Below are 21,228 nucleotides of genomic sequence, written 5' to 3' on the forward strand. Positions count from 1 at the left end.
TTCCCCCGCGGGCTCCGCGCTTCCCCCGCTCCCGGAGGGCGCGGGGCGGCGGCGCCGAGCCGAGGCGAGCGGCAGGTGGGCTGCGGCCGGAGGCGCCGGGCCGGGGCCGGGGCCGGGGCCGGGGGAGCTCGGCGGCGGGGTGGCTCCGGCGGCGCTCCCCGGAGCCGCGGGGCTCTGCCTGCCGGCTGCGCCCCGGGACGCGGAGGGAAGCCCGGGGGCGGGGGCGGGCGGGGGGGTACCGGGGCATCCTCCGAGGGGGCGGCGGAGTAGGCGGAGAAGGAGGAGGGAAACCTGCTTCTCCGGAGGGACGAGGTAGCCGCGTCGCAGTGGGCCGGCCCGGCGGCGCGGGCTGCGGGCACATGCCGGGCTTGGAGCACCGGAGCCGCGGGTGTCCTGCGGCGGTCCCAGGCCAGCTCCCGCCCCTGCCCCCGCAAGCGCCTCCGCCGGGCTCCCGCAGGGAGAAGCGCTCACCTACGGCTCCCCTCCCAGAGTGCGTTAATCCGAGAGCAAGCAAACCTGGTAGTAAGTACTTGTCAGCTTTTATGTGTGATTTGTTATGGTTTTATTGTTCTCTGTTGGCAGGTAGCAGAGGATTGCTAAGAACAAGCATTTATAGGCTAGGCTGTAATGATCGTCTCTTTGGCTCTCCCGTGCACTTCTGAGCCTTTCAAATATAAGGGTTCGTCTGCAGAGGTACATGTAGAAATGTTCCTTCACTGCACATCTACATCTTTCATGTGTCAGACAAAATGTGTGCGGGTTTGGGGTTTTTTTTTTTAAACTTCTGCTGTTCTCAAAGTAATTTGTACCATGTTGTACAACACGCTTAGGGTCTCAGAGAAGGATAAATCCTGGTGACACCACTTAAACATACTCCATAAGCATGGGGGAAGGAGATGAATGCTTAAAATCATTAACTTGGGGGGTGTGTGTGTGTGTGTGTGTGAAATCACTTCTCTGCGTGCTGCCTTCATGCTAAGGAGCAAAAGCTTTTTGGGATTCTTTGCCATTTTAATCCTCTTTCCTGTGTGTGCACATCTGGACTCTGGCCTGGCACCGCTCCCTGCACTCAGGCTGCAAGGGGGAGGCATGGCAGACTAGCAGGGGCTGGAGACCAGGGACGAAAAGACAGAGAATCCTGCCCTTCTCTTAACAGCTTAAAGATACATTTTAGCCCCTGCCTTGTCTTCTGCAGAGTAAATCCACAGGAATACTTCTCCCAGACTCAGGAAGCAGAATCAAAAGTGTTTTGAAGCCTAGATTATTCTCTCTACAAAGGGGATGGCTGAGAGGATAAGCACAAATACCTGGTTCCACACACCCTACTTCTGAGGGTTTCCAAGCATTGAACCCTATGGAGGGTGAGCGTGGAGTTGCATGACATGCAGACGGTGTGTTCCCCCCTAAGACTCTCCAAAATGATGCCATCTCTTAGTGGAGTGCTGGAAATACCACTTCTGTCAGTGAAGCTGTAAGGGAAGGAGTAATTTTTCTTGCATTTTAAATCCCAAACAGAATGACTATCTTCCTCCTGCTGCTTCCTGCACACATTTTCCCCCCCCCCCCCCCCCCCCCCCCCCAATGACTTGCATTATTATTTGCCAAATACGGTATGTGTCTTCCTGTGCAACTTTATATTTGTTGAGATGTTCCTGGAACTAGGCTCTAAGAGTGCATTTTGGGAGCCTTCTGTTTTTAAACCAGAATTATATTTACTAATAACTGTCAGATGGCATGAATAGTTAATTTTCTTCTGGCACATATCCACAGTATTTTCTGGTTCCTCAAATGATACTAGTCTTCTGTAGCTTGTTGCTATGTGCACTGTAGTTTTGTAACACTGCTCACTATAACACATTTCCGTAATACACCTATCTTACACTTGTCCTTAGCATTTTACATTCTAACCTTACAGGACAAGTGTTTTAACTCCAGCAGTAACTGGAGTGACTTTGGTCGTAGGAGGAAAATGTTTTCTGCCAGAGGACCAGCCACTAAAAGGATAGGCAGCACGCCCTGTGCTGGTGTGCGATGTATTAATGGTGTTTAACCTTTTTAGAGAGACACGAGCAGAAAGAAGATGCCTGGTTTAATGCACATCACAGCTAGGATTTTTATATAAATGTGGGAGGCTCACAACAGTTAATATCACTGACCCAATTTTTACTGGTTTTGTAGGGAAATCTTAAAAGGTCTGCCGCAAAGAAAGTTAGAAATCTGATACTTTGCTGTTGCAAGCATCTCTCCATAGCTTTAGTTGCTGTGCTACATGGTGCAAAGGAGGATGAAGGAAAGAAATCAGTGAAGTTCTGGTGGTTTGCTTGTATAATGCTGAAGGGGAATTTATAAAGTCTGAAATAAGCAGTGATTAAATACTATCATTGGCTTAAGTTAAATGTAAGAGATGCATGTTTTTTCACCAGGTTTTGGTCTGTGTCGTGTTCTCCCTGACTCCTCCTTTAAGATCATTAGAACTTCCTTTGGGCGATGATCCTATTTTTACAGTCAATCAAAATCCATACCAATATCCTTACGCACACCAAATACACCGTATTAGAAAGACTATAAAGCAACAGCTACAAATTACTTTCAGAGCCCTCCTAAAACAAAATGCAGATGTAAATAGAGTTCAGAACTGCTCCAAATGCTGCGCCTTAAGTTGTGGATGTCTAAATCCGGAAAGTGTGCTCAGAAGCTGTTTCAGAGCCATGTAGGGAGATGGCTGAAGTTTTTGGTTAGGCTCTGGAGAACTGGGAGCCACAGTCTGTGGTTTTTGGACTCTCCTAGGTAGTTTGGGTTCAGACCTGAGCATGGCCTGCAGGGGATCCTGGGCTGTTTCATCCTGTTTTTGCAGAAAAACTCATCTCCTCTCCTTCATAAACTTGTCAAGTTCATACTAAAGCAGGCTGCAGTTGTTTACTTTTGCTGTGTTTAGAGCTAGGCTCAATAGCTTTTCCAAACTTTACTCCACAGGTATGAGTTAAGAGGTAATGAAGGTAATTTCCTCCCCCCCTGCTGGTTAATACCCTCTTCTCTCTTTGATGTCAAATTACTCATTTTTAACCTCCCAGTGGAAAGTAGGAAGTCCTTTCTCTCATTGTTCTAGAAACATGTTGCTACACCTGTTGCAGTAGACTTTTTAAAACTTTTTCTGAGCCTGACTGATGGTAGTTGCATCCACTGTTCCAGACAGGATCTTAGCAAGCCTTGCACAGCTGCCTTCATCCCCTTCACTGATGGAAATGCTTCCGTGATGTACATTAGGATTACATATGCTGTTTGGATTTCAGCACTGCATGCAGAGAAGATATGATTAATCTACAGTGCTGAAAAGGATTTGTTAGGGAAGCCAGATGGATCCAGGTAGGATGGACTCTGGACTTTTTTTTAAAAATTTATCACAGCTTTAAATGTCACTTATATCTATGATTACAGTATGGGTTTTGCTAAAAACTGGGTCTTTCCTGAGCAATTGTAAAGGGTCTGTTGAATGTGCAACAGCAAGGTCTGTCTCTAATAATGTCTTCATTAAGCCTCACTACAAACAGAAGAGTATACTAATTGCCAGACTAACATGTCATTTGGCTCCATGAACAAGCTACTGAACACTAACTTACGAATGGAAACTTAAAAGGATCATTTGCAACCTGCTACATGAAAGAAATACCAAAATGAAATTAAAATACATTTGTACCTCCGTTGTTGCTATTAAAGCTGATACAGAATTCCAATTTAATTTTCCTGGGAATTTTGACTAATTTCATAAACGTTTTTTGCCTCTGAAGTTACAGCAGCTGCTGCCTATATAAAAACTAGAAATAACTGGTTCTCCTTTGGTAGGAATGAAAGGAGAATTGAGCTCTATAGAAATGAGGAGATTAGAGCTCCATGAGGCATACACCCATTTAATGCTGCTGGAAACCAAACCCGCTCGAATAATCTTAACTCTCACTTCTGGTGAGCAGAAATTCTAGGGGGGAAAAAATTCCCTTAGTGACTTATTAACAAAGGCTTTTCAGGTTTACTGGGATTTATCATGTGAGCCTAATCTACCTTTTGTTCATCCAGTTGGCAGGCTTTAAGATTTAAAAGGGTCTGCAGAAACTCCTCCCCCAAACTCCTTATTTAATTAAAGAGGCTTGGTGCATTATTTACCTTTGAGTCTTCCATTTATGTGGGAACAATGAGTTGGGGTTAACATATTGTAAAATATTTGTGAATGCTGCATTATAAGCAGAGACTGGCAAAAGAAACAAAAACTCTGGCTACAGCTTCAAATTTACACTGACCTCTATGGGTTCACTCGCAATGTCTGGAAGTGAGGCCACTCCTACATAAATACTAAAGTATAAATACAGGTGTGTAACTCTACAACAAATTTCCCTGCCTCTGTAGATGATTAAAGAGCCTGGATGCAAGTCAGTCTTCATTTGCTTCTATGGGAGCTCTCCAGAGTCACTGGGTGTGCAGATCAGGCCTTGCACATACTGGTATTTTATGTTTTGCTTTGGTAGTTCAGCAAAGACAGACTGGTGGCTGTAGTTCTCTCACTGGTTCCCCTAGTTTCTGCTCCTCCCCCACTCCATTCACTGCTGTAGCTGTGATCATCAAGTTGCAGATAAAATGACTTCTGAGAGAGCAATGGGATGCAGGCAGCTCTTGCCAAAGGCAATTAAGTGCTTAGGATTACAGTGTGCTTTACAAAGTGTGTTCTTGCTGAATCCCTTTCCTCTTCTACTTGCTGGCACAAAGCAGTTTCTTGGCACTTATCTTTGTTATAACAAGTCTGAGCATTGCTAAACTTCACTACAGTGTGTCAGCTCTCAAAGTAAGTCCAGCAAGCTGCATTGTCTTATGTTTTGAGGACAGTCTTGCTGGTGATTCTTCCATAAGAGTCCGCTTGACCTCATCACCTCTGCTGTAATTGGATTAAATTCACTCACTTGCCAAAAACATGGCCAGCTGATGGCACATTAATTATTCAGACTGAAGTGTGGTTTTGTATGGACAGGATTCCTGGTGCCAAAGGCATTTTTAGGGCTTGTGATGCAGCTGATGTGCCATAGGATACAGAATTGTCACTGAGGGATGTTTTCAGTTATTTTCTTCCTCAAGAAGGATTAAAACAGACCATACATTCTGTTTGAAAGTAGAAGATACAACCTGTGGGAGAAGGAAGAGATGCTCTACTTACCAGTCATACGCATCACTCACTGTTTCTTCGTGTGAAATCTCAAAAATTGCTGAGAGTCCACAGGTGGTCTGAAGCTGCAGACCTCCTGGCTGAGTAAAGTGAATGATGGCATGTGCTGTTTTACACACCCACTGCAGTTTATTTCTAATTGTTGCACAGCAGGTTAAGAGCATTGCTCTGGGTTGTCTTTTTACTGCGTCTTCTGTTATTCTTCAGCTGTCTTGTGATCTGGGATATTTGCAAAGCGACAGGATGATAACTGAACAGAAAGATGTGCCCAAAATGATACCAGAACTGTGCAGCAAAGGATAATCTGACCGCCAAGCCTGTAGTTTCATCCCAAGACCTTTTATATACTGTCTAAACCAGTGTAATCCAGCTTTCAGTGGAAAACGCTGCTAAGTAGCAAAAATCACTATCCTGATTGTTAACCTCAGCAAAATATTAAGGGATGAGTGGGTAACAGGGAGACCAAGGACTGAGTTGCAAATACTCTTATAAAGAGGATCAGGATTTGAGTGACCGGAGAGACACAGTGGTACTTGGTCTGGCATAGATGTTCCAAATGACAGGATCCCTGCTTTGCGAGTTAGCTGTTCTTATCTGCCTGGAAGTATTACAAATTTCCTGTTTGCTTCTAAGGACTGTTAGAGTTGTGTTTTGGAGGCAGCATGAGTCAAAGGAATTGCAGCTACTAGCTCTTAGCTCTAATCAGGACATTGTTGCATTTGATTCCAAGGTGATGTTGTTTTCTTAAGCGCTATAAACTGATGAATGCTCATGGTGCAAAACAATAAACAAGGTGAGACACGAATGTGAGATTTTCCGTATCTACTTAGTGACAGTCACAATTTCATTTACTATGTAAACATGCAGTGCAAATAATAATGAGGATGCCTGCTTTAGTACCTCATTATAAAAATGTACATAGTTGTGTAATCATATTTTCTCCAGTGTTAACTCTTATGAAGTTGCTTGTCTCTTAATGGAATAAATACATCATTCTATTAATTCCTTATAATGATGCAAGCAGTTCGTTAAATACTGAAGTAAAGGCTTTTTTTCATTCACATCTTTTATTTTATGTCATGCATTGGGAATCAGCGTCATTTAAAAAAATAAAACCCAAAGTTGCTGGCCATGTCTCCCGAGCAAGGATTAAGTCTGACTGGGTAAAGAAAAAGTGTGAGGGCATATTCTGTAAGAAGCACTCACAAAGTCTAGGTCAGGGAACCACTGTCTCACACTGTTGATTATATCAAAAGGAAAGTTACAAAACAGAAGCCATAAGCAGGCAGTGTTTAAAATACACAGGAAAGAGAAATTTGTCAAAAATGGTCTGCTTTACTTGGGCTGTTTACTTTAGATCTTTTATGATCATAAGCTTTCCTTTCCTCTGGTGGAAGAAGAGGAAGGTATTAAGTCAATGCTTCATGTCTGAAAGTGTTCCTAGCTCTCCACGTCACTAGTTCAAGTCCAGCCCAGTTTTGGAGGTGAGAAACCTGTTCTGTGTTGTGCAGCCTAAGTTTGCTCCAGTGCTGTTGTGGGTTAGACTGGTGGGATCTGCCTGTACGCATGCTGCCGCTGTTCAAGCGCTGACATTCTGGCGGTGATGGCCTCGGGGGGGTGTACGTCAGGCAGAGCCTTCGAGACCATCGCAGAGGGAGCCCTGGCTTTGAAATGTAGCAGCTGGTGTATGGGTGTCTCACCCCCAACATCAGAGCAGTGCAATTCCTCTGACCTCAACAGAGTTGCAGCATTCATGGTTTTCAGTAATGCGGGAGCGAAACTGGGCCTATATTCTTTTAACTGGTCTATTTAGCAGCTCTCTTCCATATGCAGTCTCCATGCCAGTGACAGGAGCTTCCTGGAACTGACAGGAGGCACAAAAGACCCTCTTCTCTAAATCACTGGACCTTAAGAATATTGAAAGGATGTTACAACAAGCCTCATAATACACCATTGTCAGGCGCTCTCTGAAGATGCCTGCGGTGGTATCATACCTCTAAGCTTTCCAGAGGGGGTGTGATGACCCCACACGGAAGAAAATAGAAGAGTAATGGTTTGGGTGGCTGTGAGGAATTTTATGGTGCTACTTCCCCTGGCTGTAACTTGAAACCAGCTGGAGGTATTTAGTGCTGACTGAACTTGTATCAGTGAGAGGCAAGCAAATAGCTGAGCATGTATCGTGCAGTTTTTTTAGGAAGAGATCCTGGCTTCTGTGCCTGTGCATGTCTAGGTACATCTTTCTCACGGACAGGGGAGTGGTGAAAGAAGGTTTGTTTCATTTTCTTCTTCATTTCCCTTTCCCTTTCTTTCTTCTACTCATTTTCCTGTTTGCAGTACAGCTGTTTTTCATGTTGCTGTGAAAATGTCCGTGCTTGTGAGTGGAGTGAGCACATTTGAATGGAAGAGGCTGCTGGTTTTTGAAGTCTGAACTTCAGCATTCCCAGGGGAGTTTGCATTCTGCGCTTCCTCCAGCCCTGCTGAGGGATGTGCCTTAACAGCATCTAGTACTCTTGCAGGAGAGTTTGTGGCAAGCTACCTCTGTGTTGCTGGCAAAACAGGCTTGAGTCAGAGAACTAAATTTTTTATTATTTTCTTGGCAATCAACACAAACTCCTGATCACTGGTTCAGAGATACTGAGGAACAAGACCACCACAACCGATCATGAAGTCGTTTCCAGAAATACTTATTCAGCCCTTTCCCTCGTAGTCTCCGCTTGCTGCGCACTCGCTGCAGGTCACAGAATGGCAGCAGCGCTGAGGCAGGCTGTCCCTCGGGGGTGTCCCTGGCCCTGTGCCACGGAGGACCCCACAGGGTGTCCCCAGCCCTCAGCGGCCGCCATTTTCTTTCCCTAACACCTTGTATCCAGGCGCTTCTCCGGCCGATGGACGTTTTGGCGTGACGGTCGGGCTCTGGCGTGTGGTGGTTTTCCCCGCTGGGGCCCCCCTCAGCGCCAGAGCCGGCGGGAACCGGCCGGGACCAGCTCGAGGCGGCTCGCGGCCTCCCGACAGGCCGCCCCGCCGTGCGGCCCGTCACTCGCGCCAGTTACAATGTCGTTATGTGAGCGATGCGAATAAAGGCGTGCCTGTGGGATGGCGGTGAGTATCCGTGAGGGAATCCCCTCACGCTGAGGGGCGGATGAGGAGGCAGGAGCTCTGTGCCGTGTCCTGCAGACATGGCGGGCCTGAGCGCCTACCAGGCGGGCTCAAAAGCACTCACTGCATTTTGCCTCAGCCCTGGCCTGTGGGACCAAAGCTTTATGGCAGCTGATGGAGAATTTTGCTGAAGTTACATGCTTAAGTCAACCTGAACATAGGTATTGGGCTACCTGCTGATCAATTAAGCACATCTCATGAAGAGTAAAAGTCAGTGTGGCTGTGTGAAAGGCTGTTTTATATGGGTTTTCTTCAAATGCTTCGAAGCTTAGTCAGCAGAAGTATTGCTCCTTCATTTTACCTGAAATTGTGCCATGATCCAGTTCATCTCAGATGACTAATGAACTATTTAGTTCTCATTTAATCTACTTAGCTCTTCTCTGACATGAAACTCAAAGTTATTATTCCTTCTCCAAGGTATTTCTGTAGCTGTGGATGTTCAGGTATGGAGACCAAATCAGTAGTCCTGGTTAGCCTGAACATGAGTGGGGGCTCGGTTCCTGATTGGAACACGGTGACATCCAGAAAATGAGGTTGCAAAAGTTAATGACTTGCATGGCATCTCAACAGCAAGGACAAAGTCAGAGATGTTTAAATTGTTTTCCAGATGTGGAAATAATATGGACCTTACTACTTTTTCCACATGCCTGATCTTGACCTTAGACTTAATGTAGTATCCTCTAGCTGCAAACTCTTTACCACTTTATCTTTTTTGTTTTGTCTGAGATGGTAAAAGTAAACATAGATGTGTAAATATGTTTTGGTACTTGATGTCATATTGGTTTGGGTTTTTTAATTATATTGTACTTTGCTTGACAACTAAAATAACCTGCTTTGAACTTGCTGTGATTGTTCATCAGCGCATGAGCACTGTGCAGGATCCTGTATGTGTGACAGGTAACCATATATTGCATTAGCAATGTAAGGTTATTGATATTGGTGTAGGGAACTGCAGCAACATAGCCTACTTCTCACCAAATTAAGGAGGAGAAAAATGCATGGCGTTTCATGTCTGTTTGAGCCCATTATGTGTTCTGTGGTGAACGGAATCCACTATATAGCTTTCCAGTGCTAGTTCCTTTCTAGCCAGTTTTATTACAAGCATAAGGTTTTGAGACAAACTGTGTCAAGAGCAGGCATAAGAGTTAACTTTGTCAAACCTTGTTAATTTTTGATCTGTGTAGCATAGAAATTTTTTCCCCAAGAACCAAACAAAAATATTTCTTTTAAAACTGCAAAAGTTACAAGATAATGAACTAAATTGAACCCTAAAACAAGGGATTTATTGTCTTGAAGACAAACTTGCTGTAAGTGCACTTCTTGTGAGGTATCTTTTTTTCTTCTGTCCAAGCTTACATTTCACTTACAAGACAGGAAATACAGCTTTGCTGATTAAATTTTTTTTTTGTTCTATAAAGAACTTACTGTCTTCAAAGATGGTGTTCATTTAAAAAATGCTTCTAAAATGAAACCTTGTGATGAATTAAAAGTTAAATTAAAATCTTGGTTTACCTGGGTTGGTAAAATAATTACTTACGGATGTCTGTACTGTGTGTACAGATGTAAAAGGTGCTTTCAGGGGGAAGGGTGTTAAAAGAAAAGCTCTGGCACCTGTAACTGGTCTAAATTGTTTTATCTCCTATTCTTTGCTGTTCGTATCTGTCCATGTCCCACTCCCACCCCTGCCATGTGGGGTAATGGATATGTTTGCTTTCTATCAACTTGCTCCTTTGCTGGAGCTAGAGTACAGATAAAATAAGAAAATTAACCCAGAAGCTGCACAGGAGGAAGAATACCAGCCATGTGTATATTTTATTTTATTGCATTGTTTATGGATAATTATCATTAGATACTAAGAGACAGTGGTCAGCATGTTGGCAGAAAGCAGATCTCTCAAACAATATTCCTGTATTAAACCATGCAATAAATGCTAGTCTGGTTGTCACAGTGGCAGGAGGTCCTTTTCTGAAGTCCTAATGAGTCTTGGTCATTGCTTATCCTCAGGAAGTGGTGCAATGTGTGGGAATGCTGAGTCTACCTAAAAAATGAATAACATTAAAACTGCCTCTGCATTCCAGTTAGCCCAGCATCTTCCCCGACAACTTAGCAGAAGATTCTTCAACAGCCATTTTTTGAGACCCACTTCTCTCCCTACCTCTCCAGTTTCCACAGCTCTTGTGTTAAGAATGTTAGAGGATACGTACCAGTTTAGTCTTTTAAGTGTCCATTTGTGGACCTGTTGTCCAGGAGTTTCTTTAATCCCTTTTTGAACCCATGGAGATCCTTTGCTTTCACAGCCTCGTGTGACAGCAAGTTCCAGAAGCTTGTAACTGGGTTTATTTGTTTAGTGGGTAAACAAATGTTTTCTATTTAAATGGGTTTATGGCTACTTTCAGTGAGTACTGCCTTATTCTAGTGTTGTAGGGTTTGGCAAGTAACAGCTCTGCATTCAGCAGCTCATGGGTTTTTTGTTATACCTGGTCATAACCACCCTCAGCTGCCTTCTTTCCAAGCTGAGGAATCTCAGCCTTTTTAGTCTCTCCATGTAAAGTATCTGCTCCATTTCAATTTGGTTGCCCTTTTCTGCACCTGTCTCTAACATTACTATGCCCTTGGTATGGGGGGAGCAGATCACAATATTGAAGTTGTGGGAGTGCTTGGGCTGTGTGAAGTGGTGGAAAAGCCCTGTCTTGCTCTCTTTCTGATCATGCCCTGGTTTTTGCTGGCTTTTTTGACTGATGCTGAACACTGAGCCATTGACTTTAGAGAATTGTCAAGGATGGCTCCAGCTTCTGAGTAGGAACTGTTAAGGCTGGTTTTGCCTAGGTGAATTACTTGAAATTTATCTAAGGTAAAGCCTACCTGCCACCTTTTTTCCCAGTCAGTTTGTTTTGTCATTGATGAACATGCTGAGTAACAACAGTGCCAGCACTGATCCCAGGGATTGTACTGCTGATTCCTCTCCATCTTAAAAAGTGTCTCTTAGGCTCTCTTCTTTGCTTTCTTATTTTTTCTAATGTGCTCGCTTGTACTGTGAATGAAGTTGGACTTGACAGAGTGTTGTTCCCAGGTTCCCCTACACAGCCCTTCCTGTAGCTGGGAGTTAGGCAGGCAGGATCTGCGAGTCCTCCTGTACAGAGGCTCTCTATAATGCTGGCTTACATGCCTTGAATAGGGGTTCTTCAAATTCACATTTGGGTTACTTCAGAACTTGTGTGAACATTGTTCTGTCCCAGTGATTTATTAACATCTAACTCCCTTGTTCAGTCTAGTATTTCCTGAATTTACTTCAGATTGATCTGGCTCCTCTGCCAGATTTGCAACAAAGAGTGCAATGGGTGTGGAAATCTCCCCAAAGATTTCAGCAGTAAAGACTGATGTAAAGAATTCACTGAGCTTCTCTGCTACAGCTTTATCATCCCCATCTGCCCCCTTTACACCTTTGTCATCCAGCAGTTCGACTGCTTTCCTAGCTGGCTTCCTGTTGTTGATGTATTGAAAGAGCTGTTTACTAGCACCGTGATCTTCGTGATCTTCACTGGCAGGCACTTTCTGGATTGTCTTTTAGCCTTCTTAATTTCCTGCTTACGTTTGACTTGCCATGTTTTACGGGCTTTCCTGTCTTTACTTAAGCAATCCATTTTCTAAGAGCTGACCTATGCCCTGCAAAACTCTCCTGGCTCCCTGAGGCTTCTTGCTTTTCGAACTGCTCCTTTTTAGTGTCCTCCTCCTTTCTTGCCACATCGTTATATAGTTCCCTTTCTTAAAATTGAATATCTGTACACTGGTTTTGTTTGGTGACCCTTAGTATCAGTGCCATTCTTTGTGTTACCTAACAGCCTTTATAGCTTTCTCTGTTTTGGATTGTACCCTATACGTAGAAGTGTCTTTTCCACTGGAGAACTGTATAGTCATTATTCCAGATCCATATATCGTCCCTTTCTTTTCCACATGGGCAAATACTGAGTATTTCTGAATGTCCTCATGTGGTGTTGATATATGGGAGCTATTAGTATTGTAATACTCCATGGAGGCTCTGTATTCAAAATGAGAGGCACAAGGTGGGCATGAAGCTGTTCTGGGTGCTAATGGAGCTACACATATTACCTTTTGCATACACACAGTATATGCAGTGATGATGAACACTTTGCAGTTATACATGTTCTAGCTCAGGATTTCATAAAATTCAAAACCCCTGCACTTAAAAAAGGAAGGAGATAGCCTTGCTTTTCCAGTTCTGCAGACATGGAAAAAACCTGAAGGAGAATACTCTGATTATATGAGAGGTCTCTATGGACTTGTTTACAAGAGCTGAAGTGTGCAGTTTTGTGCAGTTATAGGAAGATTGTAATACATAAAGCATGTGCATGCATTTGAAGGAGCAGTACAGAAATTTATTCTCTACAGATGCACTTTGAAGGGTTGCTTTTATGAATGCAATCCAGCATTGAAACAAGATATGCAGACAAGTTATTGTTGATTAATATTGCTTAACCAGTTGAAGCTAATATTAACCAGTAACACCTAGATAGCTGAATAAATCTAGCAGCGTTCTCTTTGCACTGTATCAGTAAAGTCACATATTCTTTTTACTAGGAGCACAGGACTGGAGTGTTCGTTTGGTGTTTGGGTGTGGTTTTGTTTTTTTTTTTTTTTTTTCCCCTTGAGTGACATCCAGTCTCCTGCTATAGCAGTGACCTTGCATTCCGTAAACAGAAACACCTAAATTTGCAGAGCTTGTCTGTTTGAGCCTTTACTTTATCTGAGAGTGCTGGACCAATCTTGTTTCAAATCTAGCTATGTGTCTGTACTTTGTTGTTGAAGGTCTTGGATTTAAGCCTATGACATATCTGCCTGGACCAGAAAGTTGTTGGAAATGTACTTGCTGTCTCAGTGTGATGACTTTGCTGACGAGTTGCAGGAGTTCCCCATAATATAAGAAGCTAAATAATGAAGTAGAGTTGTATACTTTAAAAGTTACTGCAAAAAAAGAAGAAAGTGAAATTGTCCAGAGCAATTTCTTCATCAAAGCTGACTGGAATAACATCTGTGGTGAAAACCTGTATCTCATCACTTCGTTGTAATACGTGCAAGGGAAATGATGTTAAGTGAAATGGTTGTGTGTCACAGAGGAACTGGACTTCATGATACAGAAGACTTCTTACAGTGCTGTATCTGATTGATCCATTCTCTTGAGTGATTTCTTATCCAGAAATTATCTTATCCACTGGGGCCAGTCTTGTTTAATGTCTTTATCAATGATCTGGATGAGGGGATTGAGTGCACCCTCAGTAAGTTTGCAGATGATGCCAAACTGGGTGGGAGTTTGCTGGAGGGTAGGGTGACCTGCAGAGGGACCTGGACAGGCTGGACTGATGGGCTGAGGCCAATTGTATGAGGTTCAACAAGGCCAAGTGCTGGGTCCTGCACTTGGGTCACAACAATCCCATGCAACGCTACAGGCTTGGGGAAGAGTGGCTGGAAAGCTGCCTGGTGGAAAAGGACCTGGGAGTGTTGATTGACAGCTGGCTGAATATAAGCCAGCAGTGTGCCCAGGTGGCCAAGAAGGCCAACAGCATCCTGGCTTGTATCAGGAATAGTGTGGCCAGCAGGAGCAGGGTGGTGATCGTCCCCCTGTACTCAGCACTGGTGAGGCCGCACCTGGAATACTGTGCCCAGTTTTGGGCCCCTCACTACAAGAAGGACATTGAGGTGCTGGAGCGTGTCCAGAGAAGGGCAACAAAGCTGGTGAAGGGTCTTGAGCACAGGCCTTATGAGGAGCAGCTGAGGGAACTGGGGTTGTTTAGTCTGGAGAAGGGTAGGCTGAGGGGAGACTTATCGCTCTCTACAACTACCTAAAAGGAGGTTTTAGCGAGGTAGGTGTTGGTCTCTTCTCCCCACTAACAAATGATAGGACAAGAGGAAATGACCTCAAGTTGCACGAGGGGAGGTTTAGATTGGGTATTAGGAAACATTTCGTCACTGAAAGAGTGGTCAAGCATTGGAACAGGCTGCCCAGAGAGGTGGTGGAGTCACCATCCCTGGAAGTGTTCAAAAAACGGGTAGATGTGGCACTTTGGGACATGGTTTAGTAGGCATGGTGGTGTTGGGTTGACAGTTGGACTGATGATCTTAGAGGTCCTTTCCACCCTTAATGATTTCTAGTTTTTACTTTCATTACAAATAATCCAGCCACCAAGCCAGGAAACATGCAATTAATTACTACTCCACCCTTAATTGGTTTAGTGGTGGACTTGGTAATGTTAGGTTAATGGTTGGACTGGATGATCTTAAAGGTCTTTTCCAACCTAAATGATTCTGTGAAATCAGTGGCTGTCAGGATCTTTTGTGATCATTGTCTTCTCTGGAGGTATTTAGCTGTGGAATTGTTCTTGGTGCCAGGCTTCAGAAGGATTTTGCTTGTTATCTAGACATCATTTTCTGTTTTACAGTTAGAGTGGTAAGTTTATGTAGCTACTCCAGCCAGACTTCACTTGTCTGACATTTAGGTATCAAAAATTTCAACAGCATATTAATTTATGTTTTTCTAACTGTAAAATACATAAATTAATGTGAATTATTTGCAGGGTTTCTACTAGATGTTTTACAAATGGTATTGTCAAATACATAGTTCTTACTACCTTCATCACTAGGTTCCAAAACACTTTATAAAGAAGTATCAGAGGGAAAGCAGTTTGAAAGGACTTCTCTAAGGCCTGAAAAAAGGTAAGCAAAGTAAATCTTCTGATTCCATGTCTGAAGGCAAAGTTGTCTTATTCTAACTAAAATCAGTTTAGGAGGTCACCAAATAAAACTTGTGAGTGTATACACTTGCATTACCTATAATGTAAGCTTAGTCTAGATTTAGCTTAAGGTACTGGAAAAAAAAAATACAAACAGAAAAGTCATTTATAAATGCAAGTGTACCCACAAGAATGCGTGGGTATTATCAAATATTTAAGTTCTTACCTTTAAACTGGATGCTTCATATGCAGAATTTCTAGAGCTCTTTGGAGAATTATTTTTGGGTGAATTTTTTAACCCAATTCTCTGTGAGTCACTAATGTAGGATTTTGCCCTGTACTTGCACTAATATTGGTTCTGTTGGGTCAGCTGGATTAATTAGCTCAAAAATGTGTAATTAATTTAGTGGCAAGCCAAACTATTAATTTCTTCCACAGTGGGAGGCTGAGTGTAAAAACAGTTTTCAGAGGTTAACTCTGACTTCTTATTATCCATAGCTATTCTACCCCATCTGCAGACCAAGAAGATTTTTAGATGCCTGTAGACTGGGCATGAAGCTATTACCAGTTACCTTTGGAAGTTTGTAGCCTGAAAAATAAATAAATAAGATTAAAAATCGCCCTTTAAACTTATTACATGGACTGCCTGTACCTTGCTCCTTCCAGATGACAAAGTTATTCACTCTTTTCCATCTTCAAATAAGAGAAGCTGAACATGCTTTACAGGAAAACTGCTCTGCAAAGTTTCCAGGCTTACAGGAGACAGAAAGACTTCTGGAAACTTTAAAAAAAAAAAAAAAAAAGTTACTAGAAAAATAAAAAGCTTTGAACTCTTTGACAAATATTGAATCTCAACTTTTGAAAACAAAACCTGAGTTTAGGTTCACTGTCAGGACTTGATGCTGTTATTTTGGACAGTTCTGGTTAACTTAAATTCAGAACAAGGGCTGACTGCTCCCTTTTGTGTTACGGAGTTACGTAGTACAACAATTAACTTTGAGTTGTGTTATGCCAGCTGCTGTGCAAACACTGAGGAAGACCTTGTTACTACCCCCAAGGAGTTTTGTCCAAGATAACGAACAGCTGCTTACTTCCAGTGCAGTGATTTTTTTTAATATATATTTTATGGAGTGCTGTACTGAACTGATAAAACCAAAGAAACAAACGAATTGTAACTATTCAGTCTAGGGGGATTTGCTGTGCTTCTGCTTTTACTCTGTTTTTCAGAAGTGTGTGTCTTTTCATGGGTCTTATGCTCAATAACTTGCATTGTTAAAACATCTCCTAGAAAACCACCTGTTTTTTCATTTGAATGAAAGAAAGCTAGGAGACCAAAATCATAGGCAACTTTTTTTTTTCAAATTTGTTACCTTTTCTTATACTCTAGAAGAAAGGCACTCTCAAATTTAGATTTCTGCAGCTTCAGTTTCCAGCCCCTGGGTTTTGGTGTGTCTTTTCTCTGAGATAACTTTAGTATCTGGTACTGCTAGTCTGCCTCTGAAAGTACTTCTGTTCTGTGTGACAAGAAACCCTGTAACCATCTTAAACTGAACTTCATACATTTTTTTTTTGGCTACAATAAACATGTATGTATGTATTTATATTTTTTAATATATTTTTCCCAATCTCCAAATCATTGTCATGCCCCATTTAATTCTCTCCAGACTTTTTCAATGCCCTTTTAAGGGTTTATATGGATAACTACTGTCAGGCAGAAGTCTGTGACTCTTCCTGGCTCATGTGTAAGAGGACTTGCGTTTGCTTCAGTGAGGCGGTAGATATTTTCCATTACGTGTGTGTGCGTCAAACTGAGAGGCCTTGCTTGCACTTCGAAGTTCTCTGAAATGGTAAATTTAAACCCAAGCACTGGGGGAAAAAATGCTAATTCTGTATATTTTTTTAAAGAAAAAAGGAAAAAAAAACAAAGGAGAGGAAGAACTAACTAGGCCCTGGGGATTGATCTTGACTGTGCCTTATTACCACAGCTTTATCCTTTCCAGTTCTTAAAGATGCTGTCAGTTATTGAACTCTGACCTGATTAATGCATTGGAGGGATGCCTATAGATTGTGGTATTGATATTGCTTCCAGATGGTTTCCTGGCAGGCAGATTGGCAACAAGATGTCATCTTTGTGGTGATGAGGGGGAATAGTGTGGATTTCTTCTTTCTTTCTTTCTTTCTTTCTTTTTTTTTTTTTTTTTTTTTTTTTTAATGGAGCTTGTCTCAGCAAATAAATACCAGTCATTGGGTCAGTCGCTCTGAAAAACAGTAGCCTTGTGGTAAGCTGAATTCTGTAGATTTATTGGAGTCTATAGAGTAATACAGTAAAAGGATATGATATCTATATTGCTTGCAGAGGCTTAAAAGCCCTGTAATACCTGCTCCTCCTTCAGTCAGCAGGGAGCTGTCTTTTGAAGCTGTGCACGTGGAATCTATGGGATAATCCCAGGCGTGTTTCTTGGGGCAGCTACTGGATTTCACAGGACTTAATTCAGAGACTTCAGTTCAGTCAATGCAGCAGGCAGCAGCTGTTAGAAATTCTTGAGATACCATTGTTCAGGAATTGTCTTCCTGTATTTTGTGCTTCACCCAGGTAGCACTGACCAGTCTCTGTATAGGTGGAAAAGGGTTAAACTGAATTGCTAACAGTATCCAGTGGGTCAGAATAAATGACTGAACTGTCCCGTCTAACCTTCCTCCCTGTCCCTTTGTGACAACAGTGTAGTGTCCTATCCACTTTTCTGTGCTGCCAAGAAATAGCTTTTTTAGTGACACACTGCATGATGGCCACATGGACAGCTGGTTCCATTTAACCCATGAGACTGAAATGGTTTGTGAAGTGGCTGCTTACTTTTATTATTAAAGCAAAGATTAACCTCTAATCTTCTTTTCCTTACAAGGGGATTTCTTCCATATATCAATATATAAAATGAAGACTTGTTGGGCAGAAGAATCAGTTGGGAGACTGGGGAGTGTCACAGTGCAGTTCCTTCTTTGGATCTGTGTTTTTTTTTCTCCTAGAAAAGTGTTTCATTTCTCTGAAGGGAAAAGAGCCGGGTTCAGTGGGAAGTCCCTATCCTAATAAATTGAAAATTAGCTTACTTTCTTGATGGGATTTGCAAACTGTGCTGTTTCACCATCACCAACTCATTTTAAAACCACTTCAACTCTGTCTAGATGAGCTGTTCTTCGTGCAAACACTAATGTACGTACGTTTTGTGCATCATAACTTACAAGGAATGAGATGGAAAATTCCCTAGATTTTTTTTTTTTTTTTTCCTTCCACCTTCATTGCATTACTGTTTCACACCACATCCACATAAATGCATGATTCAACCTATGGACATGCTAGGGCACAATTTTCTTCCTTTCTTATCTGTTGATCTCTTTTGATGTCAGAAGAGATCAAGATGGAACAAGATGATGTGTTTTGCTGACCTCAGGACCCCACAAGCCCCCAGTGGCTTGCACAGAAAGTCGTTTATTGGAAGGTGGATGCTGTAGCTCTGAACTGTTATTGCATATGTTTTAACATATAACCTAGGGAGACCATTGTTGGACTTCTAGCACTAGAAGAGAGGGAGATAATAAACTGCATAGGAATAAAAGCCTTTGCCAGAGTTTTAAAGTCTAATAACAGTTTTTGTTGCAAGGAAGCTCTGAAATTGCAGTAGTTCTGAGCCAGGCCATGCTGTAAATCTGAGATGTTAGAGACAACTTGCTAGTAATGTTCTCTGAGATTTCTTACAGAAAATGTGGTTCTTATTGCAATATGCCTCCTCATTCCAAGAGGACTGGCAGCTGGTTCTACTACTGCTTGTGCCAACAAAGCCCTAACTCTGTTTTTATCTTAATCATCAAATTAATTTTCTTCTAGACCATGAAATAGAGACTTCTATTTAGACACAGGTTTAATGGTGGGTTTAAACTTGCTACAGCCTCTAGGTTGGTAGTGTGCAGTGTAGCAGGGAGAGGGTCATGGTTTTGGCAAAGGTCCACTTACCTACTTTACTTAAATTCAGTTTGTGACCTGTCCTTCATCAGCTTCACTACTGAGTCCTACCTGCTTCTATCTGCAGCCAGGCCAGTAAAATACCATAGGAATTTGAAATGATGCATACAAGACGTGAAAGGAGAAAGCTAACTCCTTCTGCCATAGCTCTAAACCAACTAAATCCCTAATGCGTGATTTGTGTCTCGTGTATATCTGGCCAAATGTTCCCATGCGGTAATTAATGGCAAGTGTCTGGTGGGCAATCTCTAGTGGAATGATCACTAAAACTTTCTGTGAGAAAGCTTTCGAGGAAAACCAGTGTTCCAAATTCATTTCACCACTTCAGTTGTCTTCTGAGGACCCACAGCAGCCTGAAGAATATAGAAGCGACCAAAGTCTTGCTCTAGTTTGGATTACAAAATCAAATTAATGCGGAGAGAAAATACATATCAATGTCATTTGCTAGTGTCTTCCATAGGAGAAGAAATTACTCTAGAATGGGTTCATTGCTATAGATGTTTGAGAGGGATGGGGAGCATCTTGGCTTAGTCTGTCTAAACCAAGGAAATCTGAAATAGATATTTATGTTCCCAGCTTAATTCTTAAAGTTGTGGGCAGGGAGGGATAAAGGGAAGTGTATTCAGTGGTATGAGGCTAAAGGCAAATTGCCCAGATCTGCCCTCAGAAATGTAAGCACAACTTTCAGTAATTTCAGAGGGAACTGCACGACATAATGAAAGGATAACATGGTACACAGAAGTGTCCAACTCCAGTACTGTCCTTGCAGGGAACGAAACCTGGTGGTCCAGGGGGGCCTGGCCAGCATTATTTACAATAGTTGTGCCATACAACCTCTTTCATACTCTGATCTTTAAGTGGAATTAGGCTTCTTTAGTTAGTGGGAAGCTGCTCCTCTGCCATATTGGAAACATTCTTCTGATTTCTAACCTAAACATATTCATTGTTCATTTTGCACCCATGGCTTTTATGTCTCTGGTTATCCCAGCTCCTTGGTACTCTCAATTGGTTTATTTAAGTATTTTTCTGTTTGGTTTTGTTTGTCTGATATCTGTTAACAGTATGCTGTCAAGAGTGGGGCTAAAACCCAGCAGAGGGATGTTTACAGTGAGAAACAAAATGAACCAGTAGGGTATGTACATGTGGAAGTTAACCCCATTAGGTTGCAAAACTGCAGCTTTGGGTGTGGAACTGTTCCTCTCCAAAGGCACAGCTGACCTCTTGCTGTGCTCCTTTACCATCTGTGCAAGAGGAGGTTGGAGGCACTGGTGGCCTTATGCACAGGGGCCCTGGAAATGCCCTGATCTTACCCAGTGAAAGGTGAGCTGTGGCAAGAAATTAAATTAGCACGGTACTTCCTAGTTCTTCATTTTATATCCCAACTTTTAAGTCCCTGAAAATCAGTGTGTTTAGTCTTTTAATAGCAAAAGATGATGATGTAGAGTAGCAGCTGCCAGAGGTAACTTAGGAAGAATGATTAGTTTGAGAACGTGAGGGGTAACAAAAAGTAAGACTTTATTTTGTGCCAAGTCTAGTAGTTCCTAAAAATAAATTAATATTAAAAATTTCCCTGCTAATACACTAGGGATGAAGCTGGAATGTGTATTAATTGGTCTCTACCTTATTTGCTTTGTGTAGGTAGCACTTTTTCAGAAGTATCTGTGTTCTGTTCAACATCAGTGGAATTAAGCATAAAGTAGCTGAGGAGCTCTCTGAAAAATGCGTTCTCTGTGAACTATGTTGCTTTTGTCATGACTCTCCAAGGAGGCAATGCTGCATTTCGAAGCAGGGACCTTACCTGCTTTGCTGTGGTTCTCCTGGGTATGGGCTGAAATAGAATGGCAAGTTCCTGATCTGCATGGAAATAGGAAACAAGGCTGCTGTTCCATGGTTAGATGCGTGGAACAATGTGAATTTGATTACCTTTTTGGATTGAATGACTTGAACATATAAGGTTTGTTTAGGTATGCAGGTCCTCTCCTTGGCCGTATTTCAAACTTGTTCCTCAATAAACCAAAATAAGCTGTGCAAGTGTCAGGAAAAATATCACTTAAAATATATTACTACAATGTGTCAATGTTTTATACCTCACAAAAGCTGTTAGGTGGTATATTATG

At 42.4% G+C, this 21,228-nt stretch overlaps 1 protein-coding gene across 3 annotated transcripts in view; it reads left to right on the forward strand.

Annotated features, from left to right (window-relative positions):
• Positions 1–359: 359 nt before the first annotated feature.
• Positions 360–21,228, forward strand: part of MYLK (myosin light chain kinase) — a 225,921-nt gene continuing 205,052 nt past the window's right edge. For all 3 annotated transcript variants that reach the window (XM_075710329.1, XM_075710327.1, XM_075710326.1), the window contains exon 1: positions 360–522. In XM_075710329.1, coding sequence (XP_075566444.1) covers positions 360–522 — 163 coding nt within the window. The remainder of the gene's footprint in view (positions 523–21,228) is intronic.

This window comes from Pelecanus crispus, chromosome 5, assembly GCF_030463565.1.
Source record: "Pelecanus crispus isolate bPelCri1 chromosome 5, bPelCri1.pri, whole genome shotgun sequence".
Lineage (NCBI taxonomy): Eukaryota > Metazoa > Chordata > Aves > Pelecaniformes > Pelecanidae > Pelecanus > Pelecanus crispus.